The sequence below is a fragment of the Pneumocystis jirovecii genome (genome assembly GCF_001477535.1).
Source record: "Pneumocystis jirovecii RU7 chromosome Unknown supercont1.12, whole genome shotgun sequence".
Taxonomy (NCBI): domain Eukaryota; kingdom Fungi; phylum Ascomycota; class Pneumocystomycetes; order Pneumocystales; family Pneumocystaceae; genus Pneumocystis; species Pneumocystis jirovecii.
The window spans coordinates 115,206-141,317 of NW_017264786.1; the positions used below are offsets into that span (position 1 = coordinate 115,206).

Sequence of the window (26,112 nt, forward strand, 5' to 3'; positions counted from 1 at the left end):
GTATATTTGGTCAATCAAAATGTATAAATAGACATGTAGAGGATTACACCAACACAATACATGTTTCTCCAATCTATTTATAAAGCCAATAATCATCTTTTATATGTAAACTATACTAGACACTCATTAGACACGAATCCATTCACTCAATATAAATGAAAAGCATTAAAGTATTCATGTAATTTATATAATTAAGCATCTACTGAATTTAATACATATTAAAATTTTAACCATGTTTATTGGCTGTTTGCTTTCAATATCCACAAATAGACGTTAGTTTGTGATAAAGATATATTGATTGTAAAAAAGTAAATGACACATTTATTTTATATCAAATCTTATCAAATAAAATGAATATTTAAACGACTTTTTTTCAGAAATTAAAAGATTAAGATTTATTTTAGATAAAAGTATTAAAAGAATATTAATAAATTGCTAACCATTTTGAGAGATGTTTTGTATATTTCAATCAATTATAGAGAGAAGAAACCTTCGATATCGTGCGATTTAAAATTTTAAAAAATATCGTAATATTTTAAAATAAAAAAGAGCAGTAATTGCACTAAATTTGTATGTTTACTCGCTTCGAGAGATCATATTTCTTTACTTATGAGGACTGAAATAACCTTGTAGCTTTTACACAACCATTTAGTTCCTTTCTAATAATATTTTAGATCAAGATAACCTAGATGTTTTTACAGTAAAGAACATGTTAAATAAACATTCATGTAGCGAAGAAGATTTAGATATACAAAAGGAAAAAAGTTTAGAACCTCTTAATGAGATAAACGTTTTCAAAAACCCTATCACTAGGCAAAACATTCATTTAGAAACACTTTCGCAAGAAAAAATTGAATATTTAATAAAAAAAGCACAAAAAAACCTTGAGGCTCTTTCAAAAACATCAAGTCCTAAGGAAACAGACCATCGAAAAAGCACTAAAAAAAAGTAAAAAATCCAATCATGCCATGCTAGTTCTGAAAAAATAGCACTTTTAAATGGAAAGGTGATCATATTACGCCAACCTATATATCAAAAACAGGAAATATTAGCTCTATAAAGCCAGAAGTTTTAGAAAAAAGCTATAAAGTAATTAACGATGATATCAACCAACCAATTCACTATAAACCACCATTAAGTCGAAAAGAAAAAAAAAAAGTAAGTTATTCATCACGCCAAGCTTTGAAATATCGTGATGAAAAATACTTCTCAGAGCAAATCTAAATGCTTTTGTCATTTGCTTGCAATGGAGAGTAAAGTGTCATAGTTACACTGATCTATCCATCCGTGTTTAATGTTTTTTATCGCAAATACTGAAATTTATTAGGAAAAGGAAAAAACTGCTGGGAAAGACTGGTTTCACATGTCCAAGCCCGAGCTAACACAGTCTCTCAAGACAGAACTGCAGATCCTGAAAATGAGAAATATCTTGGACCCCAAACGACACTACAAAAAGGACAAGAAAGACCTCCCAACATACTTCCAGCTTGGAACAATGATTGACGACGTCCTAAATACACCCTTTGAAGAGTTTTCCAAGAAAAGAGCCAACACCATTCTGGACGAAATTTTGCAGGATCAGGACAAACGTTTATATTTTAAGAAGAAATACAGCGATATCCAGAAAGCCAAGATGTCTGGAAAAAAGGCTTTCTACAAAAGGCTCAAGGAAAAGCGGAGGCCGTTCCGCTAGTGCCTGCCCCTTGCTCCTGCATCCCATTGCACACGCTTCCACACATCTCTACAGAATGCTCCAAATCCACATGCTGCACCGCCTCCCATCAACCTCCCATCAATCTTTTGCTATCTATTATATTCTACTGTTATATTCTGCTATTTTCTATGTACATCTGCACACACCTACCCATACACCTGTACATATATACACTATATATATATATACATATATACATACCACGTATATACCATAGTTATATCACAGTGTATATACCATAAATGCACTGTAGACATACTCTTGGATATATCACAGCTATACCACACACTGTACACCATAGACATATCATACACACACTATACACATACCATAGTGTATATTGCACAGTATATACTATACACATATTAAATTATATACTACAAACCACACACTTGCTGTGTGCTGCATAAGCTGTGCTATCCACGTGCTGTGCACACTACATTTATACAGAATATCCACTCTGCCACTGACACTGCACGCTACACTGCACACTGGAAACTGTGTGCACACTTAGCCATGCCATACGCACCGTGTTCTGTGAGTATATCTTGCACTGCACTACACTATACTTTGCACTACACTATACTTTGCACTACACTATACAGTATATTATACTATACACTATACTTTACACTATGCTATACAGTATACACTACTGTATACATTGCTGTATGCGTCATACATATAGTATAAGTGTATGCTGTGCAGCAGAGTATATGCACAACGTGCATTGTATACATTTATAGTATATGTATTATATATATAATACAGCACTCTCTGCTGTATATTTGTGCTGTACATTCCATTGCTGACTACGCTGTACAGCTATACATGCTATACACTGTATACACTATATATGCCATACTTTGGCACACTGCAGCACAAGACACTAGACATGCTGTGCATGCTGTAGCTGTGCACGGTATATACACTGCAGCTTAGGCAGTGGCTGCACTCACTGTACATTCTATACATTACACACTACGCACACAGCAGCAGCATATACACTCTATGCACACTATACACACTATGCACTACCATACACTGTAAATAGTATGCACTATAGATATACATTATATACCATACTATATACCATACTATATACCATACATATACATATACACTATATACTGCAGATATACACTATACACTGTATACACTGCATATACGTTGTATACACTATAACTATACATACTATATATACCGTGTATGCCATATATACTATACATACGATAGAATGCATTCATACACACTATACAGTATATATACAGTATACACTGTAGACACTATAAGTATATATACCATACACTATACACACTACATACTATGCACACAGCTGCAGCGTACACATCTATACACGGTGATAACACAGTGGTCTGTCGCTTCTACCATGCACTGCACACTATACATGTACACTGTATATACAGTGTATACCATATACCATACACTATACACTATATACCATACATACTATACATACTATACATATGATGCATACTATACACACGGTACACACAATACATATATACACTTACGCCATAGCTATATACCATACACACCATGTACACACTGTACACACTGTGTACCACTATATACACTGCACAGTATACACTATCGATGCTGTATATGCCATACATGCACTGCACACCGACTGTGCTCTGCATACGCATACACTACGTCCCGTGCACACTGCACTGCGTATACACTGCACACACTATACATATTATGTATGCTGTATATGCAGTACACACTATCCATACAATCCATGTAATCCATGCAATGTACACTGTCTATGCTGTACACGCCACCTAGCTACACAGCTATATTGCTGTGCGCTATATATGCGTGCACACTGCATGTTGTCTGCCATGTACACTGTATACTCTGTACTGTGCCCAGTGCAAGTGCACGCTGGCGCACACTCACGCGGCCACACCGTGCACACGGCGCCGCACACTGCACGGGCTGTAGCAGACGGCATGGCGCCCTCATTTGCATACGACCTCATCCTCTGGATGATGAGCGGTATGTCCCCCTTTCCTGCGCGCTGACCTCAGTCCTCGTCGACCTCTTCTTCCGCGACGTCCGTTCCCGCGGCTCCTTCCGCATCCCCAAGCGGGGCGCCGTCATCTTTGTCGCTGCGCCCCACGCAAACCAATTCGTCGACCCCCTCCTCCTTATGCGCCAGGTGCAGCTTGCGGCTGCACGGCGTATCTCCTTTCTCATTGCGGAAAAGTCGATGCACCGCTGGTTCATAGGCCGGCTTGCGCGACTTGTCGGGTCGAGTATGTGCAGCCTGCGAGTGCGCTGACGACAGTTCCTGTAGCGCGGCCGTTGGACCGTCTGTGCTGTGGCACCGGCCTCGTCCATGTGGACGGCGGCGTGTTGCGAGGACGCAACACGCGGTTTACAGAGGAGCTCGCGGACGGGGCAGTGGTGGTGGTGGGCGCGCGGGGCGAACAGGTAGTGGAGGTGAGCCGAGTGGAGTCAGACGAGGTCGCAGTGCTGCGCGCACAGGGCACGCAGGGCACAGGGTGGGCGGCGTTCAGATACGGGGCAAAGGTCGACCAGAGCGGGGTGTATGCGGAGGTCTTCCGGCGGCTGGAGAGCGGCGGGAGCATCGGCATCTTCCCGGAGGGAGGGAGTCACGACCGCGCGGACCTGCTTCCGCTGAAAGGTGTGTGCAGCGCATACAGTGTGCAGCATGTGCAGTGCGTGTGTATAGTATGTGTACCCTTATAGCATGTAATGCACGGCATACACGACGTATATTCACATACACATACATATATATACATATATATACATATATATACATATATATAGATATACACACGCATATACACGCATATGCATATGCATATGGCATATATAATATATACTATACTGTCATGCATACACATATATGCATACAATCAGACGCACTGTGCAGCAGCTGACGAGACAGCGGGGGTGGCGGTCATGGCGTTGGGGGCTCTGGCAAGAAACGCAGGGATGGAGCTGAAGATCGTGCCGTGCGGGATGAACTACTTCAACGCCCACCGGTTCAGGTCGCGGGCGGTCCTGGAGTTCGGAATGCCGCTGGAGATCCCGCAGGAGTTGGTCGACAGGTACCGGGCGGGAGAGCGGCACGAAGCGGTCCGGGCGGTCTTGGATATGATCTACAATGCTCTGCTGGCGGTGACGGTGCGGACAGCGGACTATGAGACGCTGATGGTGAGTGACGTGTGGTTGCAGTATGCAAGCGGTGTCCAGCAGTGTCCACTCTTGTCGGGTACAGAGCTATCCGATGAGTGTATATCCAATGGGTGTATATCCAATGGGTGTGTCTATCGAGCATGTGCCAGTGGGTGTGTTGAGTATATACAGTGGATTACATGCAAAAGTACAGTGAATGTGTGCAGCGGCATATATAGTGGTATATACAGTGGTATATGCAGTGGGAGTGTACATACAGTGGGAGTGTGCGGCGGACACATCTGCAAAGCAAATAGTATGCAAGTATGCCAACAAGAGTGTATACTTGCGTTACTTGCGTGTGTTTGTGTATACTTGTATATATATATGTATATACTTGTATATATATATGTATATATGTATATAAGTGTGTATATTTGTGTACAAGTGTATATACATGTATATATATAGGGCACACTGGTGAAGGATATACAGTGGAGTGTATACAGTGGAAGTGTGCAAAATGCAGCAGCAGTGGATATGCATGTTGGATGCATGTTGGATGTGTGTTAAAGACAATGCTGATAGAGACAGTTTATCCAGGCAGGGAGGAGGCTGTATAGGTCGGGGAACCGACAGCTGCCTCTGCAGCAGATTGTCGAGCTGAATCGGCGGTTTATTCAGGGATACAATCACTACAAGGAAGATCCAAGGGTAGTAAAGTTACGCAAGGCGATTCTTGCGTACAACCGGGAACTGTACTTGCTTGGAATCAGGGACCACGAGGTGCAGAGTGCAAAATACAGTGGGCCGAAAGTAGTACGGCTGCTGGTATACAGGAGTATCAAGTTTCTGGTGCTTGCAATCTTGTCCCTTCCAGGAGTGGTTTTATTTTCACCCATTTTTGCAGCCACGAGAATTATATCGAAAAAAAAAGCAAAAGGTAATGGAGGCAATGGGGTGCAAGGCTCATATAGATAGAGGCATTGGATGCATCGACGGTAAAGATCGAGGGAAGGGATGTACTGGCGACATGGAAGCTTTTAGTAGCATTGGCGCTTGCGCCAACATTGCTTTTGTTTTATTCAATAGTAATTGCGTGCATTGTAGTTTATTATCAAATGGTTCCGTATTCAAAGAAGTGGATCTGTGCAATGATTGTGATAAATATGGTTTTGATATCAGTGTTATCGTTTGCAGCACTGCGGTTTGGGGAGAGCGGGCTAGATATCTACAAGTAGTAGCGGTGGAGCGTTTGTATGTTTTCTGATGAGTTTAGGTCTCTAAGGCCTCTATTTTTGAGTTTGAATCCTACATCGGCAAATACGATTTACAAGCTGCGTCAGACACGAGAGGCCCTGGCAATTGAGTTGACAGAGCTGATTAATACGCTGGGTCCAGAATTGTTTCCGGATTTTGACCCTGGCAAGGTGATTGCAATGCCTGAATACATGATTCAGAACAGCAGGACTTGCCAGAGTCATAGTCGGACTGCATCATTTGATAAAAGTGATGATTTAAGTAGCTCTAGAACACTGTCATGTGCCTCTACACTGGATTTGTCACGCAATACTAGTCTTCAGAGTTTGCCGTCTCTGCAGCTTTTTACAAGCTATTCTTTTGGTTCAAATAGCAAAATAGACAGTTTTTACGAAGACAATCAGAAAATAAACAAGAATAATAAACTTAGTAAGAGTGAAAGCTTTGAAGAAGTTTCAAAAAAAATTCGAAAGGCTATGAAACAAAGAATACAAAAACGAAATGTTAAAAAATTGCATGTATACCCTGAATTCAATTTTGATGTTAGCGATGAAAGTGATTATTTAAAATCTTCTTCTAGTATGAGTCAAAGCGAAATGGAGATAGAAAGTGAAACAGAATACGAGTATAGGGAATCGAAAAAGGAATTGTAGTTATTTTTTGTCTAATTATTTCTATCGAGCATCTTTCAAATGTTTTATTTCTATTGTTTATAGTTTTACATATAAAGTTAATTTGGCTATGAATTGAGTAACGTGCTATGAAACATATAATAAAAACATATATTGTTTGAAAATACAGTATGATATAAAAACACATTTTTCCGTGCTGCATTTACATGATAATAGCCGGTACCTTGGTACTATTAGATGTTTTAGGGAAAAAGCGAAAACACACCTCAATATTTTGATCAATGCTTTTATGTGGCAAAATAGACCCGCCATTAACATAAATTTCATCCTTAATCGTTACTTTTTTAATCAGACCAAATATAAAACAAACTAAATGTATTACCGTCCTCACCGAGTACAGTAACATTTTCTAAACGTGCCCATTTTCCTACAGTGGAATTCCATCCAACAATACTACTTTCAATCCATGCATGATTCCGTATTTTGGAGCCTTGTAAAATGACACATCGTTTAAGACGTACTCCATCGCCAATAATACAGTCAGGACCAATGACAACATTTGGTCCAATGCGACAATTATTGCCAATTTTGGCTGAAGGATGAACAATGACGTTTCCCCCATAGATATAGGGACTTGTATTGTCAAGACAAGAAGGTTTATATTTGGCTAAAGATGACAAGTAAAGGCAGGTACCAGTCAAATAATCCTTTGGTTGTCCAATATCCTATTAAGTAAGTCAAAAACCAATATATATATATATTCAAAAACAACCATCCAATATCCTTCTAAATCATAACTGTGTAATTGTCCTTCACTAGCCATTGCTGGGAAAATTTCTTTTTCAATACTTGTTGGACGCAAAGAGATACGTTCCAAGATAGAAGTATTAAAAACGTACAATCCCGCATTGATTTTGTTACTGACAAACTCTACAGGTTTCTCAACGAAACGTTCAATTTCTGAACTGGAGGGTTTCATCACGATAACGCCATACTTGGAAGGTTCCTCGACTTTTGTAACCGCAATAGTACCTTCAGATTTATGAGATTGATGAAAACATAGAAATTGTGTAAAATTGTATTCGCAAATAACGTCCGAGTTGAGTACGAAGAAAGGGGAATTATCTTTTTCAAGTATATTGCGTGCAAGTGCGAGTGGGCCTGCTGTACCTAAAAAAACATCGGTTAATAGATGCACTAATATTTTCAAAGTATAAACACATGGTAGACGAATGCATCTAGTTAAGAGAATGATTATTTGTGTACCCTTAAACCAAAAATTTCATTTAATAACTCTGAATAAAATGTGTGCTTATAAAAACTAATTTAGTTAAACAAGCACTAATCAATAGTGTAATTATGATTAATTTGTGCTCTATAAAAACCTTAAAATATAATGTTTGATAACATTCATTCGGTACTCTTATAACTTTTTTTATGCATACCTAATGGCTAGAATATATAAGATGTTTAGATAATAAAAAGGCATTCTCGCCCTTATAACATACCTCATTTTCCACGGAAAATGTTATACTAATGTGATATTGTTGTTCATATTGTTTGAGAGTCGAAACCATGATTTCCGAACAATAGTTAACCGCCAACACGATATCTGAAATAGAAATTTTATGTTATTCATTCATACTTTTATGCATTTAAATTATCTACCTGTCACCCCCGCTGCTGCCAGAGCCTCGATCTGGTGAACTGTACCGATCAGTGCAATATGAATACAAAAAAAAACACTGACGGATTATTGGTCGATTTCCAAACTAAATTTATTAGCTTTTCTACTTTTATATCGTTTATAAAACTTCAACTAAAGGTTTTGGCAAAGTCAAAGTCTGTAGCTGTTAGATGTATTCAAAAACTTGATTTTGCGCATAGGTGCGCAAGTGAATGCCTACAAGTGGTCGTAGTCGTGTACCATACCCTGCTTTTATCAGAAATTATCCTACTGAAGCTCAATTGCGTTGATAGTTTAAATAAAAATATATTTGTTCTTCAATAGTGCAAATACATAGATTCTGCTCAGCCTGCAAACAGTAGCATAATCCACCTCTGTACAACGCAAATCCAATGTTCTAAAACGCACCTCCGACAAGAATTAATGCTTTCATTGTACAAATATTTCAATCAAAGATTTCAATCAAAATTCAATCCAAATCGTTTAAAAACATAAAACCGATTTTTATAAGGAGATTCCTCAATTAACGTCTTTTTGGCGCTTAAAACTATCTTTTGTATTGTTTCTATACTTTTTAACTGTTTTTCAATTATTTCAAACGAAATACGTTTTCAACTAGTGATTTTGAAAATCTCGTGCTACATTCTATTAGGGTTATATCCTAATATGTAACATATTCAAAATATTTATATAATATATATTATATATATCACTTAATAATCTTTTTATTGAAAAATATATGTTTTTCTGTCATTTTTTCCTGTATTTTTGTATTATTTTTTCTTTTATCAAATAAGACTAGTTGATACAATTTCCGAAAGGATCTACCGGTATAACAACCATATATTTAATAGATCAATAAGTTTGACAAATTGAAAGACTATATGTTGTTTTGACAGTAAAAATAATCTTTATTTACTTACTTATTTATAAATTTTGGTTTTTTATCCTTTTTTTATGTTTTTCCCTGGATTTAGCTAGTATTTTTGTGTAATATGATTCAAAAAGAACGTATCGACTTTATTCAGGTAAAAAAAGTGGAATAAATGTTCTTCTTATAGCTTTAGAAACTTCCCTATGAATTGTCTTTTAATATATTTTCATATCTTTCACATATTGAGATTTTAGTGTGCATGCTGGTATGTAAACGATGGTATTCAGTGGCAACACATCCTTTGGTTTGGAAACAGCTGTATAAGCACCAGCAGTGGAAAGTTAATTATGAGCGTATTGGGCATTGTGAGGAGTGGGCTCAAAAAGAAATGCAGCGTCTTCGTGATTGGGTAATGCAGCATCCACAGCAATGTTCTCTTGAACAAATGTTTAAGCAAACATTACCAGCAGATAGCATGTTTCGTCCACCTCATATAACGTTTTTATCAAACACAGAGCTTGTTTTAAATTGGCGGTTTTTGTATCTTCAACGTTATCGGTTGCTTAAGAATTGGGAAAAGGGTGCATATGTATGTTATACCGTGCCTCGAACATTAACACTAGAATATGATGAAATGCATGAGGATGGAATTTATTGCATTGAATTTAATAGAAATTGGATTGTTTCAGGGTCAAAAGACACAACGATCCGTATATGGGATTTACAAAAAGGTATATGTCACAAAGTGTTTCGTGGACATCGTGCAAGTGTACTAACTCTTCAATTTGATGTCAATATGAATATTCTTGTTTCTGGATCAAGTGATACTTTGGTTATTATTTGGAATTTAAGTTCAGGGAAGATACTTTCGATATATAAGGGTCATACAGATAGTGTTCTAAGTCTTTGTTTTGATACAAAACATATCGTAACTTGCTCAAAAGATTCTACAATCCGCATTTGGCATCATGTTGATCATGTAAAAGAGGGAAAGCGGCATTATGTTCATGTACTTAGAGGACATCATGCAGCAGTTAATGCTGTTCAACTTAAAGAAGATCGAATTGTGAGCGCTAGTGGTGATCGGACGATTAGAATATGGAACGTATATACCGGTGTTTGTTTGCGAACAATCATGTGTCACCAACGTGGTATTGCGTGTTTACAGTTCGATGGCAAACACATTGTATCAGGGAGTTCGGATCATTTAGTTCGGTTATTTGATGCAAATTCTGGTCAAGTACTACGTACTTTTGAAGGCCATTTAGATCTTGTACGGACAGTTCAGTATCATTCACATAAAATCATTTCTGGCTCATATGATGAAAATATATGTATATGGGATTTATTTTCTGGAAAATTATTGCATCAAATTAAAAGCAAAGATACTGGTCGTATTTATCGAATTGCATTTGATGATATTCGTATCATAAGTTGTGGACAAAAAAAACATATTATTGTATATGATTTTGGGCATAATATAGATACCACTTTTTTCTAAAATATACATGCAACAATATTAAATTGCGCTTATGTCTCTGTACTAATTAATAATAAAATCATGTAAATACACAAAATTAAAAACATAAAACATTTATATTAAAATCTAAATCTAACAAATTCTTTGTATTTGTTTACTTAAATTTTATACTTTTAATCATTTTTTTACATTCATCTGTAGATTTATTTGTTATAATTCACTGTAGCTATGTTTTATCGTAGTGATACTGAACGACGATAAAAAAGATATCATCAATTTCTTTATAAAATGGTTAATAAAACACAGAATATTTTAGAAGCAATTGCAATTCATGGTCGTACGATTCCAGATTCTGAAAGAGCGTCGTTTTTTCTGTATGCAAAGGTATACATATTTGGTATTTTTATAGATAAATAAAAGACTGATAAACAAAGATTATGTCATGGCCGGGAAGACGGGTATCACTTCTGCATTTATCACAAGATATTACGTATTTGCCTCAATCTACACGCATATATGTTCTAAATAATGACGGAACTGCTCCAGAAGAAACAGCAGCAACTATAGCATTAGGGATTCCTGTTTTTGAATCATATGAAATAATGTCTCCAGAAAGTAGTCCATTTCAGCTTTCAGATGAATATCGGCGTTCTCAACAAAATTTTTCTCAGAAATATGAGCGTTCTTCATCATTGAGCTCACCAATTGTGTTACGTGATTCACCTATGTTTTGTGGGAGAACAGGGCTATCTAGTCTTCCAACACAAGAAATTGTTGAGAATACAGAAAATGTGGATACGGTACGTCGTCGTTCAAGTTCTTTGTTCTCAATACGTAGTGCAATACTTCCTAAAACTCAATGTGTGGAATCACAGAAAGCCCGGTCAAATACTGATTCACCTTTAAAATCGAAACGAAATTCACACAATCCTATATCTTTTTCTAAGAATCGTTTTGCCGGTGATGAATTTTTGAGAAATTTTTGTCTACTTTCATCAGAAAAAAAAGAAAATAAAAGAAAATTATGTGAACAGAAAAAAATAATAACCGATACAGATCGATTGCCTGATGACCATTCTAAAATATCAAAAGGTACGTTTTATATTTCTTAACATATTCCTGTATATCTTTTTTAATTCTAGTAGAAAACAGCTTTACTGAGAAATTAGAATCGGATGTATTTACTAATGATTCTAATTTTTTTAATACTAAATGCGATGAAAGCTTACAAACAGTTGACACTGATGAATTAACAACAGGTTTTAGTAAGTACGCTCCTCAGATTGCTACAGTAGAACTTGAAGATATGGTTCTTTATGTTTATTTTCCTACCAATCAAATTAAAGAAATTTTAATAGAAATAGAATTTGTTTCCGTTATTCATGAAGCTACTGATTTAGGCGCAGATGGGCGTTGTTATTGTTTAAATTTGCAATGTCTACCCAATTGTCAAAATCCTGCAAGTGTTAGGTTTGATCTACAAAAAGTTAATAACAAAAATATTCATCTTTCAGATACACAAATTGTTACTGAAAATTTAGAAGAAGGGATTGACAAAAGTATTATAGATGTTATAGATCTTACACATGAAAATCTTGAAAAAAGATCATGGCAATGTTTTTGGCAGGTTCATTTAGACGCATTTGATTATGAATATCCGGGAACATTAAATGTCCAAACAAAAGTCGATATTAGACCTATGAGAAATGCTGTTGTAGTTGGTTTTTCTTCTAATATAATATTTCTTGAGCAAGATATTAATCTTTCAAAAAACATGTTAAATATGGGTTTAATACAAAGATTTCATATTTATGGACCGCCTGAATTACAATTTGTAGCTATAAAATCAATGGGGATTTTACATTGGAAATGTGATAGGATTCCAGTAAAAAATAATGAGTCTGATTTAGAAGCAATTTCGACACAACCTGATATCTATGATTATGTTATCCGAATAACAAGAAAAAAAGAATACGGACTTAGTGATTTACTTATTGAGTCAGAGGTTATAATTCCAGAGCCGCTTTCAACATTAGTACTTGCATCATGTTTACATATTCCTTATTTTAAGATTGATTCAGAAATTATTCAGTTTATGAAGACATCATTACCATTAATATCTTATCTTATTGATCCTGAAATGCAAACTGGCTGGAAATTAATTTCTTCTAGCAAAGATGATTTATTAGATGGATCTCGTGTATTAGAATATCAGCGTATTTCTAATGATTCTGGTTCACTGGATATTCATATTGAAAAATTATCACCTCTAAAAATGCTTAAAGAAGCCTTGTATTTGAATTCAGAGAATTATATTGATAATGTTGACATTGAAATTTTTTCATTATCAGTTTTACAATACTGTTTATTGTATAAGGTATTAATTATAGATCCATGCGTTTATGATAATATATTATTACATTTTAAGCATGATTCTAATCCTTCGTTTATTACTTTAAATGGTAGGAAAATGTCTTCTGGTGTTTATTCTAGATTCAATGGCGATATATATGTTTTGGCAGATGATTGGCTTTATAAAGATTCATTTCTTAAATTTGAAATAGGTTGGGTAAAGGATATATCAAATCATAATTTAGACAGATTAAATTTACCTGTTCTTCCTAATAATGGAATTAAAAATATGACTATCACTGTAGATTCTGATTTTGGTATTTATATAATAAGTTATATTTATTTTTTAATTTTTGATTTAGGTAAAATTATAGAATTTAATTCTGACAAAGATATAGACTCTAAACTTAAAGTTAATAAAATAAGTAAACGAAATATATCTTCTTCAGTAGTATCAAGTATTTCTATTTTAAAGATAAACACGAAAAAAGACATTAATAAAAGAAAAAAAGAATTAACACGAAAAAAATTAATATTTAGGATATTTTTTGTTATTTTTCTGTTTTTCTTAATCCCATTTTTAAATTCAACACATTCTTTAAATAAATTGAAAATGAAAATAAACAGATCTTTAGATATATTTCAAAGATTTAAAAATACGTATTCAGATTCTACTATATTAATAACTATAAATGAGCTTAATCAACGTCTAAATAATTATGAATTATATATTAGAAACTTGGAGAATATTATTTCTGAAAACTCTAATTGTTGTCGTAATTTTACCACTAATTCTTCTGATAAGGTAGTTTCAAAAAATGGGAATAATATGTGGTTTGCTGAAAGACAACGTTTCAAAAAAATGTTTGAATGGTATGGTTAATATGGTCATTTTAGAATTGTAATTTCATTTAACAATATATGAGAGGATTGCTTGTTTTAATGTTTTAATGATCTTTGCAGCAAATTATTATGCTATGATTTGAAGGAGAGGAGATGTAATAGAATATTTATGTATATTAAGTATTATTGTATATTTATAAATAGCAGAAACTATAAATATTTATTTGACATTTGTTATATTAAAATATATTTTTTAGTGTTTTTAAATTATTTTAAGATTCAAAGTTTAGAATTAATATAATTATATTTAAATTTTGAAAAAAATCTTAATATTTAGAGTTTCCATATTTTACATAAAAATACAATATAAATATCGAATTTTGGTTACGTAAATTTAAAACTTCGTGAAATGTTAGTATTAATTTTTCCACCATGATAACTTCCTTTTTTTTTTTTACTCTTTTCTGCTCTAAATTCTTTTCCTTTAGTAAATATTAGATCTCTATTTGCCTTTGTTCCATATTCGTCTTGTTCTCCTTTGTATGCAATAGCATAACTGTTGTCCTTAAGAGAATTATGAGCAAACTCTACTTTTGATATATCAATTCTTGAAAAAGATGATTTTTTCTTTGGTTTTTCTTTTACATCTTTTTTTTCTTCTAAATTTTTTCCATTATATACTTTCTTAGAACCTAAATTATCTGTTCTAATAAAAAAATTAAATATAATATTTAATAAAATTTAAAAATTACACTTCTTTTTTGTCCAATTGGATATCTGGTATATTTTCAAAAGCAATTTCATTTTCCTTTTCATTTTCCTTATCAGAATAATTTGTATTTAATATTTTTGTTTGTGTTTCATTTTCTGAATATTCTTTTTTTGTTTCATTTTTTTGTTTTTTAGACTTTTTTATAAATATTTCTTGATCCAAAAGAGTTTTTTTCCTTTTTTTAACTAAAAAAAGAAAGAACTATTCGTATATATATTAGAGACTTATTACCTTCATTATTTTCTTTCGTTTGTTCATTTTTTGGTAATTTTTCTTTTTTTTCTTTAAAAAGTTTTTCTGAAAATAAATGTTTTCCTTCATTTTTTTTCTTATTGTACAAATTATATACTTCAATTAATGATTTTATTTCTTTTTCTTGTAGAAAAAGTTCTTTTTTTCCGGTTTCTTTAACAAAAGTTTTAGCCGTCTTAGTAAAACCACTTTTTAACAAAAAGTAATAAACTGATATTAGCAATTCATCAAAAATTTCCATTTTTTATGTATAAAATTTATATAAAATTTATTTACTTAAAACCTACTTGCTTGTTAGAGATATATAATAAACGATGCGAAAAGTTTATCTAAAAATATCACAAAGTTAAAAATAACAGTTAAAGTATGTTGTTAAAATTATAATATAATGAGCTCTGAAAACGAATCAAATGATATTAAATCTCGTATTATTCAATCTCTTTTTTCATATTCTACAGAGAGTGGTGAACGTACGTATATATTTTGTTTAAATATTTTTTGAGATAATCTAGTTCTTGAAAATTACATAACACATATTAGAGTTCTTGAAGAGTCTCATTATTCCTCTCCTTCACGTTTTGGGTCTCAACATGCAACACGGAAACAAAGATATATTTTAATTTCAGGTAGACAATAAGGTTTTTTGACATAATTTTATATTTTTTATAGTAAAAAATGATGGTAATGTTCAAATACATAAATCAAGAGAAAATAATAACGGCACATTTTCTATTGGGAAAACATGGGATATGAATGAGCTTCAAAGAATTGATAATGTTGATGCATGCAAGGTTATTGTTACTCTTCAAAAACCATATCATTGGATATGTGAATCAGCAAAAGATAAAGCACTCTTTATTGAAGTTCTAGTAAAAATATATAAGAAATTTACTGGTGGAGAAGTCCCTGTTATGAATGGTTTTGATGAAATGAAAAATTCGGATATCATGAATTACGTACCAGAAAACATATCTGTTCTAAAAAGACATTCATCTATCTCATCTAATACTCAAAAAAATAATCAGTATCAGCGACCTTCTTCTGCGAGATATGTATCAAGTCAGTTCTCTTTAGGCTCTGATTCTTTTCGCTTTCATAAGCCAAACAAAAGTTATACAGAAGAGGTATATAGTTTTTTTGTCAATTAATATTGCGGATTTGATTCTAATTTATTTCAGCAGCTACTACGAAGACAAAGTAGTCTATCTCGTTCATCAAAGAGTAATTCATTTGAAAAAAATAGGTATTATATTGTTATTTTTTATGAAAATTTATTCATAAAATTCAGAAATAGCGACCTTTCGAAATATGAATACGAATTGTTTCCCAATAAAAATTCTGATAATCTAGCATTTGAAAATGATGCCATAGAGGCTCATGATAATCTTATTACTTTATCTAATAAAGAATCTTCTGAAAAAAATACTTTTTCTACTAACTTGTCTAATTCTTTAAAAAAATATAGTGATTATGAGGGTATTAAAATATTTAATAATGAAAAGGATACAGAAGACTTTATAAATTACATTGATGGAGTGTTAGATGATTTTGATTGGACTGAATTGGGAAACACGGAAAGATTAGAAGAAAAATTAAAAGATGAATTATCTACATTACAAACTGCAAATATATGTGCAATTATTGAAACTAATGGCAGAGCTGTGGGGTTAGGTGAAAGACTAATGTTATCAGTTAAGGAATGTGAAAATTTGAGCTCTTTGCTTGCTTTATATTCCTTTGGATTTAATGTTAGTGTATACTTTCTTTTCATTATTTGTAAACTTAGTTTATTAGACTATTAAAGATGACATTTTTCATATAGAAACCCAAAATAGAGGATTACAAGTTCAAACAGCGAATCAGAAAAAGTTAGCATTAGAATTACAAAATTTACTGGTAATCAATTATTTTAATATTAAATTTTGTAATGCTTAATTTACTAAGGATACACTTTCTATTGATGCTCATGATTTAGAAGCTTTAAAAAAGACACCACTTGATTCTACGACAGGGATTGTAGATATTGAAAAATCTTTAACTTTTTTATATAAAGCTCTCAAAATATCAATAACATCAGAAACTGATAATGAAACACCAACAGGTGATGTTATAATAATGGAAGGAAAAAGGGCGGAATATGAAAAAGAAAGTAACGAGTTTCTTTCTCGATTAGCTCATTATTTAAATATTAGATTCCAGGTTTGTATATTTTAGTTATATTAACTCTAATTTAAAATAATAAAGTTAGAACTTGCTGATATTATACATACAGATTATTCTCCTACCCCAAAAATATTAAAACCTCAATTAGTTAGTCATATTTCTGCATATGTATCTTTTTATCATTATCAAAGTTTTATGCTTTATGCAAGACAGCTTAATCCTTCTATATTTGCAACATTTCAAGAGGTAATACTGTTTGAACTTTATATCGCTTAATTGATTTCGTAGTACTATATTAAATACACTAGCGGGTTTTATAATAGCGATTTTGAAAAATTTTTTAATGTTTGGAGAGTTATTACGAAAAAAGATATGTTAGAAGATGCAGATTTTTGTATGTTAAAATTATTATTACTTTTATTAATACAAATTAGTATTTGTTTCTGTTAAAGAAATAATATATAACATGATAAATACAAAATCTGCTGATGTTAAGCATTCTGGTACTACAGTTAAAACATCTCGTGGACCCATTACAGACGTTTGGAAATATGAAAAAAATCAAGAAACTGGTATTCCTGTCAATGAAGCGTTTTCTCATGTTATAAAAGAGATTGTGAATGTGGTTAGTCAAGAACATAATTTTATTACATTGTTTTTTCATATGTCATCTATAAGAAGGCAGAATTATGATGAACTTGTTTCTTGCAATAATACTCGTGTTGATATTGTAGAGGAACTTAAGGTAAAAAATCCTGTGGAATCAAATAGATCTTCAGCTAGGTCTGTTTTAAATATGATGTCTAAAATTATGAATTCTTTGGAAGAAAATACATTGAGTTTTGGGGAGTTTTGTTGTAGGAATGATCCTATGTAAGCTAAATTCCAATATTTTTATCATTTTTATTTAGTGTTAGGTCGATTATTGACAATGTAGAATTTTTAAAAAAACATTTATTAGAATGGAATGAAACTGATCAAGAGTATTTGATGCGAGTTTTAAATAAGTTATATTCTAAATATATAGAATATTTTAATATCTTTATTGATACTCAAATCCAAGCAATAGAAGGGGTTAAATTAATTAATAAAAGGAAGCAGGGAGTTCTTCCTTTTTTTAAAATTTTTCCTGTTCGTATTTATATTGTTTCGTCATGATCTAATAAATTCAGAGTTTTGTTGAAAAATTTAATAAGCAAATTGTTAATTTTTCTGATAATACAGGAACAAAAGAATTATTGTATAAAGCTTTTGAAAAGATAGAAAATGCTATGTTTAAAACATTTAAGCAGTTGGTTCGTGATGCATGTAATTTAAATAGTGGTTCAAAAACGGACGTTGAAGATAAAGATCTTTTAAATTATTATATTATCATCATTGAAAATATGTTTCAATATATCGAAGAGATTAAAAAAAAGAATATATCTATTTTGAAATTATTTCAAGAAAAAGCGGTTAGAGAATATAAGGAACATCTGAAATTATACATTGAAAATATTATTAAACGACCTTTAGGTCGCATTGTGGTATGCTTTTTTAAATTTAAAAAAAAAATAACATACAAAGGAATTTTCAGAAAACATGGACACTTTATTAAAAACGAAAGCTATAGAAGAAATAAAAAGTCTAATAGAGTTTTCGCCTGCATCTGTAAAACGTATAGCGGCTTCGCATGATATCAAAGAGGTGTTGAAGGGAATTGAAATCTTATATAAACGTATTGAAAAACACTTCAAAAATGAAGAAAATTATTATCATGGACAAATAGCAGCGATTGTTTGGAATAAAATAAATGATGAATACAAATTTAATATAGAAAGTTTCCATCAATTAGTTGCGAATTATTATAAAGTAGATGGTATTCATATAGATTGGTCATATGATGATATCAAGTTCAGTTTTTTTAGAAAAGGAATGTAGATTCATATTCATAGTAAAGCATATTTGTTAAGTATTTGTTATGGATATATTTTATTTTTAGTATTAAAAATATTTGAATAAAATTAAAGATAATACAAAATGTAATTTACTATATGACGAATGTAAGATACTTCTTTTTAGAAATTATTCCTCTAGTAGGAATTGAATAGCCATTTCAATATTATTGTTTGCTCTCGTTAATGCATTTACGGCTTGGTGTCTTGTGAATCCCATAGCCACTATAGATTCAATTTCATGTTCTCTTGCTCCACTGAGTTCTGGTCTCTCTGAAACCCCACTTATTGCATTTAAAATAGAAGCACTAGTAGGTATCGCATGTTGTGTCTCATTATTATTTGATTGTCCTGAAATAAATATAGAAGGAGCATCACTAATAATTCTTGAAAAGATCCGTTTGGGTATTTGCCAGTTTGCACCAGGAAGCCATTTAAAAACATAAAAACGACCTACAAGCCACCCTATACCTGCTGAAATTATACTTCCAGGTGATTGTGCAAAAAGTAACTGAAATGAAACAATATACATATATATTTTATTTGACATAATCAACCCTTTTTTATGATTAAAAGATGGAGAATCCAACACTTTGAATTTATAACTTGAAGGTATAATCGTATGATATTGTGCTAAAACTGAAAAAAAAAGTGCAGTAGGCCCAGGAGGAATATATTGATAACGTCCACTACTTAAAGGCTTTACAACAACCCCTAAAAAAAGTGGTGTAAGAATAGATGTATAAACTAAAGATAAAATGATAAATGATGCATATTTTCTAGCTCCAAAATGCCGCTCCACTATTCTTAAACTATAAATCATTAAAATACCAAATAAAACCTCTCCTGCATTTGCATAAATCATTTGCCATGTAAAAATTCTCCAATACTATATTATACATGTATAATCAGCTTAAAAATATCTTTCTTTTTAAAAATTAATACCTGATGATAACTTAAAAAATGAGGAAAAATTTGAATATGAAAATAATGCTTTATACCAAAAATACTTGCTAATGTAGAGTTCAAAACGGTTCCATATAGAATACATTTTGTAATTGGCGTACTTTGGAGTCCTTAAATTAGATATTTTTTATTTAAAAAATGATAAAACAAACCTGATGGTGTTAAGCTGAACATATTGGAAGTGGTTGCTCCGGAGACGGATTACTAATATATTATTTTTCTCGACGTCATAGAAAATGAAAACTCTGTATTTAATGAAAATGCAGCGATTGGTGGCTGGATCTGGGCTATATTTTTCGTTTTTACGATCTAGAAAAGCTTCTTTTTGCTATTTGTCTCCTAGTTTTCGTTTTTTTTCCGCTTCAAAACACACATTGCCTGATCTTCCGTATGATTATAATGTTAGTTGAAGAAAGCTCTTGAATAAGGGTTTAATTAGTCTTTTTAGGCACTTGAACCTTATCTTTCTCATGATTTGCTTGAGGTAAATACTTTTTCTTTGTTTAAAGTCCTTTTTTAAAATTATAGCTTCATTATAACAAACATCACCGTGCTTACGTAACAAATTTTAATTTAGCTTTGGAAAAATATAATGAATATGATTCTTCTGTGGACTTAGCAACTCGTATGAATCTTTTAACATCTATTAAGTTTCATGGTGGTGGTAGGTATAGGAAAGATAAGAACTATTGATTTGAATATTTTTTATAGGTCATATTAATCATTCTTTATATTGGGAAAGCCTTCTTCCACCAAAAGAAGGTGGAGGACAAGTTATTGATGGGCCTTTAGTTGATGCAATTAAAAAGGAATGGGGAAGTGTTGACCAATTCATTCGTACATTTAATACACATTTGTCTGGGATTCAAGGAAGTGGGTGGTGTTGGCTCGTAAAAATACCTTCAAGTCGACAACTTTTTATTCAAACAACGATGGTACTTTTCTTCTTATACTCTTTAGTGTCTGATTTGAATAGAATCAAGATCTTGTTACTCAAGGCAAAGTTATTCTTGGAATAGTAAAGTTACTTTATATTGTTTTATAAATAATTAATTGTTTTATAGGATGCGTGGGAACATGCATATTGTAATTCTAGTATTTCTAGAGACTAAATACTAAAATGAAATAGATATTCAATATTTTAATAACAAAGTTAAATATTTTGAAAATATATGGAATGTAAGATTCAATTGTTAATTAATTTTTGACTAATGAAGCAAAAGGTTATTAACTGGAAGACTATGAACCAAAGATTTGAACAATAACTATAAATACTATATTATAATAAATATCCAAATATGGTTTTAAATTCTGAAATGAAAAGATCATTGCAGCATAATTTATTGTTACATATGCTATAAACATGTCGCTTCATCCGAATGCATCATTCATCTTCCTCTCCTTTATAAAGAAACTTTTGTACAATAACTTTTTCTGCTTTGCCTATAATAGGCGTTAATGGTTCACGTGCATCCAATACATTTCCAAGATCATCTAGTCGGATCTGTAGATATTAATATGTAATCTAATTAAATAGTTTTCTACCATTTGTGTTTTTTTAGATAAACATCCTTTTTGAGTTTTTGTTTTCTTTGAATTAGATTTTTCCAATGTATGATTAGATTTAGACTGTCCAAATTCAGACTCTAGGAGTTTATCCCACCTTACACCTTTTTTTAAAGGCGTAAGTTCCCGTGGAATCCAATTATCATCATCTCCGGGACCAAGAGTATAATCATGTGTTTTTTCTTTTTGTAATTTTTTCCGTCTGAGACGTGCTTCAGCTGCAAGTTTAGATTGTGATTTTGCAGTTGGTGATGGCGGGCGTAATTGATTTTTTCTTACAATAATTCTATCAAAATCACATCTATATATCCTATTTTGGTATGTGTTTTGTCTCGTCATTTTGGTTATTTCCCCTAGAGTTAAATAATTTAAAGATCGATATGGAGTATACAAATTCTGAGAAACAGCATTATGTTTTGTTGCTGGTACATGAGATTGCAGAATAGGCGTAAATAATGTTTTCGACTCTATTGTTCTAGGTCGACTATATAAACCTCGTTCTTCATTATTAGTTTCTAAATTTCTAAAAGTAAAAAATTCTGTTTGATTAGCAATTTTTTGTCTTGAAGGTGAACCAAGTCCGTTATTTGTAAAAGAATTGGTATTTTTTTTAGGAGTGTTTTCAGATATTATTTGTGAAGAATGCAATAATTTTATATTTTGAGAAGTTAGTAAAGCAGTTTTCCTAGAAACAGTCGTCTGATTTTGAAATAAATAATATAAACGAAATAATACTGATTAACTTACCTTTTTTATTGTTTTTTTAGGTGATCCAAGACAAGCCCCTTTTTTTGGACTTGGTGTAGAAACTCTTAAAGCACCTGTTGAAATACCATCAACTTTTACATTTTTTGTAGGTGTATGTGATATTTCATTTATATCATTTCTCAGTGAATTTGGTGAGATATCGCTTAATACCATAGTTCTTGAAGCAAATGCAGGTGCTGTAAGACGCGATTTTGGTAATTTTGAAGGATTCTGAAATGTATGATAATTATGTGTATTACCAGAAAGTGATTTTGTAGGGTTAGACAATATTCTAGCAGTAGATAAGGAAATAGATTGTTTCAACATTATAGTCATAGATGATGTGGGTTTAGATTCAGATAATAATGTTTTTGGTTTTGATACTTTTCTAGATAATTTTGGTGATTCGTCTGATATTATAGGTATGTTCGTTTTTTGTGATGACAATTCTTCAATTAAATGAAACGCTTGATTTTCTTCGATTTCTGTTGTCAATTTAATGTTACATTTATCTAACAAGGAATCTCTTTTTATATTTTTATCCTTTGTAGCAGCTGCCAGAGCTTTTTTAGATTCCCATTTTTTTAGAAATCCTTGAAGACTAGAATTGTTTGATACATCTCTTGTAATTTGTTTTTCTTGTAAACTTATACACGCATCTTTTTGCTTTGTTCTCTTTTGTTGAGATAGTTGTCTCCACCACTTCTGAATAGAAATACATGCTTCTACAATTTCTAAATAACGCATTCGTACAACCCAACTACGCCATGCAGCTTGAATAATTATAGCGGATCTCCTTTGTTTACAAAAGTTTCTTCTGGCAAGAATAGTAAGATATTTAAACTGAATAACTTTTGCTGCTTGATTTTGAAGAGCTATTGACCTTCGTGTTAAATAACCTCGTATATAAGCTTGCATTTTAGTACAAAAAGACATCTGTATTTGAGAATGATCAACTTCTTTTTCAAAAACATAATTCAATATTTTATTTTGTTTTTGTGATAATAATGATGCAGATTTTCTTCGAGAAACAATTGATGTTGGATGATGAGCTATTGTATCAAGAATAGAAAACCTCCGAACTTCTTTCCTCCGTTTTTGACATGACGAAAGTACTGGGGCCAGTCTCCCTATATCACTTTTTCTTTTTTTAATCTTCCGTTCAACACTACCCGGTGCTTCCATAAACAATGTATTTTCTTCAAACGGATTCGAAGAATACAATGCAACATCTTCGTCATCTTGAATCTCCATACGTCGTTGCTGTTCCAACATAACAGAACTTTTTGTTGCATATAAATAACTCTGCCGTCGACTTTTCTTTTTTTCTTTAGAATTTTCTTGTAGACTTAAATTCTCTGCTGAAAAAAGCACTGTTTTAGAAGGAAGGAGAACTGTCTTTCTCCTTGATGAAACATGTCGTGGTGGGGTTTCCATTGTGTGCAATCGTTTTTCTGCTGATGTAGGTGTTCCAAAATAAATCACATTGTCACTTAAATCTAGAATAGTACTACTAATCTTATCATCTTCTTTCTTCTTAGGAGTTAAATTCTCATCTGGTATGTCCATTATTGAATATTTATCAATGCCTATGTTTCTTGTTAAAAAAGCTGCCTTGAAGATTATCGATTTCTCAAAACAATCGTTGTTGCTGTGTCAGGGTTAGGTCAATGACCCAAGTTTATAAAGACATTATTAAAAGATGAAAAAATGTGAGAAAATGTATAAGAATTGTTTTGAATATATAAAATAATTTATCCATTTAATTGTAGCATTTTTTTTATTCTTTCTTCAGCAGCTCGTGCTCGTTTTTCTCTTTCGATACGTCTTTGGAGGTCGGGAGATAGATTACGTTGATCTTGTAAGGCTTTTCCTATTGATAAAGGTACAATTGGTTTTTTTTTTAATTTTTCTGAATTTTCGTTCAACGATGTCTCGGTTTTCATAAGTTTTTTTAATTCATTTTCTCGGTGTAATTTTTCCTCTTGTAATGTTTTGATTTTAAGTTCTTTTAAATATTCTTCTCGTTTTTTAATTTCACTTTCTGTTAATGCAGAAGGAACATGTGCTGATCTCCAGTCCCATTTTTCCTCACCTAACTTAGCCCGACATTGTCTAAATGCATATTGTGTTGTTTTATCACCCGCTATTTCATATGCTGTTTTTCCATTTCCATTTCTTATAGTTGGGTCAGCACCTTTTTCCAGTAATGCAGTAACAATATGTGATAAAGAAAGTGAGGATGAAAGATGAAGAGGTGTAGAAGTATGTTGATATAATGAAACAGGCTGAAATTCGAAATCATATGATAATGAATTTTTTTCTATATAGTCAATTAATTTTTGAGGATTACCTTCTTTTATAAGAAGAGCAATTTTAGAAGTCTTTTTTTTCTTGAATTCAAGTGCTTTATCTACTTTTATTACTTCGGGAATATTTGTTACATTTGTTGTAATTTTAGGAAGAGTTTTAACCTCTTCTGGATTGATTTCAACTATTTTTGCCATTGTGAGTTCATTAAAACATCTAATAAGTTCATTTTTAGTAGCTCTATGGGTAGTAAATGGAATTTTTCTTAAACGTTTATCAGTTACTGATAAAACTGAATTTTCATAGCCGAAAAGAATTTTGTGATTAAGTTTTCCTGAGGCTTTAACAAAAATTAGTTCTGATTCATCCAATGCTGACTTCCACGATATTAAGAGCTGACGGATTTTCTATTAAGAAGTTATATAAATAAATATAAATTAAATATATTAACCATTTGCAAAATAGCTTCATTATGCCTTCTTAAATTACTTCCAGCAGAAATAGCCGCCCCTTTTCCTGAATCATGGGTGCTTTGTGATCCACCTTGCTTTCTACGTGTTGTATAATGATGAAATGTTTTATGATATAATATATTAAGTTCATCTATTTTAAAATAACCTTTATGATTTTTATTTTTTGGGTACAAGGAGACAACCATTCCTGCAAAATTTCCTCCCCCGACCATTATTAATGTAATCGTTCTATGCTTATTTTCTGTATTTAATTGATTTTGACGAAGAATGGAAATAAATGTTTGTGAATTGTCATAATTAAAAAGACATCTATAAAATCCAATATGTATAGATTTTTTCAGTTTATTTGATGATGTCCATATTATTGGATCTTTGGATTCCCGTAGCTGTATAACGTTTTCTTCAACAGGTATTTGCGTCTTTGATATAAATAAATCTTCAGCCTCATCTAATTCTGAACTTTCAGTTTCTGAATCGGACCCAGAAATCGATTCTGTTATATCTGTGCATATAAGTATAGCTTTTTCATGAAACCTATTGGTATATATATATACCCTCTAATACTGCTTCAAATTCTTCAAAATCTAATATAGGCATTTTAGCAGCATTTCTTTTAATATTAAATTGGTGCCAGTCTGTTTTTACATGTATTCTATGTTCCTCCTGAGAATTAAATTTTATTTCTTTGCATATAGAACATGTTAGTGGTATCTCTTTGTCAAATTCATAAATCGACTGTTTATCCACTTTTTCTGGTAAAATAAGTTTTTTATCTTCTTCTACTAATGTTGATAGGATTTCTTCTGAAATATTATAAATATAAAATGGTTTAATTGGAAGCTCATCTTTCATTTTTATTTTTTTAATAGAAAAATTAAGTCGACGTTTATCAATGATTAAAAAGCGTAAA

At 32.1% G+C, this 26,112-nt stretch overlaps 11 protein-coding genes across 11 annotated transcripts; 6 read left to right on the forward strand and 5 right to left on the reverse strand.

Moving 5' to 3' along the window:
• Positions 1 to 709: 709 nt before the first annotated feature.
• T551_02663 (uncharacterized protein) lies at positions 710 to 1,503 on the forward strand (the record flags this gene model as incomplete). Its single annotated transcript, XM_018374926.1, has 4 exons — positions 710 to 948; positions 990 to 1,158; positions 1,214 to 1,253; positions 1,328 to 1,503. 4 exons carry the CDS (start codon positions 710 to 712, stop codon positions 1,501 to 1,503), a joined length of 624 nt encoding a protein of 207 aa, XP_018228806.1.
• A 2,450-nt stretch (positions 1,504 to 3,953) lies between these two features.
• On the forward strand, positions 3,954 to 6,804 carry T551_02664 (uncharacterized protein; the record flags this gene model as incomplete). The annotated part of the gene is made up of 6 exons (XM_018374927.1): positions 3,954 to 3,999; positions 4,032 to 4,391; positions 4,662 to 4,930; positions 5,486 to 5,834; positions 5,873 to 6,128; positions 6,171 to 6,804. 6 exons carry the CDS (start codon positions 3,954 to 3,956, stop codon positions 6,802 to 6,804), a joined length of 1,914 nt encoding a protein of 637 aa, XP_018228807.1.
• Positions 6,805 to 6,935: 131 nt separating this feature from the next.
• On the reverse strand, positions 6,936 to 8,903 carry T551_02665 (mannose-1-phosphate guanyltransferase; the record flags this gene model as incomplete). Its single annotated transcript, XM_018374928.1, has 10 exons — positions 6,936 to 7,006; positions 7,049 to 7,122; positions 7,166 to 7,508; positions 7,556 to 7,980; positions 8,288 to 8,395; positions 8,452 to 8,490; positions 8,534 to 8,555; positions 8,598 to 8,627; positions 8,691 to 8,716; positions 8,879 to 8,903. 10 exons carry the CDS (start codon positions 8,901 to 8,903, stop codon positions 6,986 to 6,988), a joined length of 1,113 nt encoding a protein of 370 aa, XP_018228808.1. The 3' UTR covers positions 6,936 to 6,985.
• Positions 8,904 to 9,465: 562 nt separating this feature from the next.
• T551_02666 (uncharacterized protein) lies at positions 9,466 to 10,845 on the forward strand (the record flags this gene model as incomplete). The annotated part of the gene is made up of 2 exons (XM_018374929.1): positions 9,466 to 9,498; positions 9,538 to 10,845. The coding sequence occupies 2 exons, from the start codon at positions 9,466 to 9,468 to the stop codon at positions 10,843 to 10,845; spliced, it is 1,341 nt and encodes a 446-aa protein (XP_018228809.1).
• Positions 10,846 to 11,112: 267 nt separating this feature from the next.
• T551_02667 (uncharacterized protein) lies at positions 11,113 to 14,059 on the forward strand (the record flags this gene model as incomplete). The annotated part of the gene is made up of 5 exons (XM_018374930.1): positions 11,113 to 11,208; positions 11,259 to 11,916; positions 11,970 to 13,201; positions 13,253 to 13,493; positions 13,539 to 14,059. 5 exons carry the CDS (start codon positions 11,113 to 11,115, stop codon positions 14,057 to 14,059), a joined length of 2,748 nt encoding a protein of 915 aa, XP_018228810.1.
• Positions 14,060 to 14,403: 344 nt separating this feature from the next.
• On the reverse strand, positions 14,404 to 15,284 carry T551_02668 (uncharacterized protein; the record flags this gene model as incomplete). The annotated part of the gene is made up of 3 exons (XM_018374931.1): positions 14,404 to 14,725; positions 14,772 to 14,976; positions 15,023 to 15,284. The coding sequence occupies 3 exons, from the start codon at positions 15,282 to 15,284 to the stop codon at positions 14,404 to 14,406; spliced, it is 789 nt and encodes a 262-aa protein (XP_018228811.1).
• A 147-nt stretch (positions 15,285 to 15,431) lies between these two features.
• Positions 15,432 to 19,126, forward strand: T551_02669 (uncharacterized protein; the record flags this gene model as incomplete). Its single annotated transcript, XM_018374932.1, has 13 exons — positions 15,432 to 15,513; positions 15,556 to 15,669; positions 15,713 to 16,167; positions 16,222 to 16,286; positions 16,332 to 16,797; positions 16,838 to 16,939; positions 16,988 to 17,242; positions 17,288 to 17,452; positions 17,495 to 17,600; positions 17,641 to 18,079; positions 18,124 to 18,337; positions 18,379 to 18,732; positions 18,773 to 19,126. The coding sequence occupies 13 exons, from the start codon at positions 15,432 to 15,434 to the stop codon at positions 19,124 to 19,126; spliced, it is 3,171 nt and encodes a 1,056-aa protein (XP_018228812.1).
• A 144-nt stretch (positions 19,127 to 19,270) lies between these two features.
• Positions 19,271 to 20,253, reverse strand: T551_02670 (uncharacterized protein; the record flags this gene model as incomplete). Its single annotated transcript, XM_018374933.1, has 2 exons — positions 20,086 to 20,253; positions 19,271 to 20,029 (listed from the first exon to the last, which is right to left on the reverse strand). Exon 2 carries the CDS (start codon positions 20,003 to 20,005, stop codon positions 19,271 to 19,273), a length of 735 nt encoding a protein of 244 aa, XP_018228813.1. The 5' UTR covers positions 20,006 to 20,029; positions 20,086 to 20,253.
• A 113-nt stretch (positions 20,254 to 20,366) lies between these two features.
• Positions 20,367 to 21,371, forward strand: T551_02671 (superoxide dismutase SOD2; the record flags this gene model as incomplete). Its single annotated transcript, XM_018374934.1, has 8 exons — positions 20,367 to 20,507; positions 20,555 to 20,590; positions 20,635 to 20,770; positions 20,818 to 21,041; positions 21,083 to 21,124; positions 21,171 to 21,192; positions 21,236 to 21,285; positions 21,330 to 21,371. The coding sequence occupies 8 exons, from the start codon at positions 20,367 to 20,369 to the stop codon at positions 21,369 to 21,371; spliced, it is 693 nt and encodes a 230-aa protein (XP_018228814.1).
• Positions 21,372 to 21,490: 119 nt separating this feature from the next.
• On the reverse strand, positions 21,491 to 23,988 carry T551_02672 (uncharacterized protein; the record flags this gene model as incomplete). The annotated part of the gene is made up of 3 exons (XM_018374935.1): positions 21,491 to 21,610; positions 21,652 to 22,371; positions 22,420 to 23,988. 3 exons carry the CDS (start codon positions 23,986 to 23,988, stop codon positions 21,491 to 21,493), a joined length of 2,409 nt encoding a protein of 802 aa, XP_018228815.1.
• Positions 23,989 to 24,173: 185 nt separating this feature from the next.
• T551_02673 (uncharacterized protein) lies at positions 24,174 to 26,054 on the reverse strand (the record flags this gene model as incomplete). The annotated part of the gene is made up of 3 exons (XM_018374936.1): positions 24,174 to 25,136; positions 25,181 to 25,704; positions 25,757 to 26,054. 3 exons carry the CDS (start codon positions 26,052 to 26,054, stop codon positions 24,174 to 24,176), a joined length of 1,785 nt encoding a protein of 594 aa, XP_018228816.1.
• Between the last annotated feature and the right edge of the window lie 58 nt (positions 26,055 to 26,112).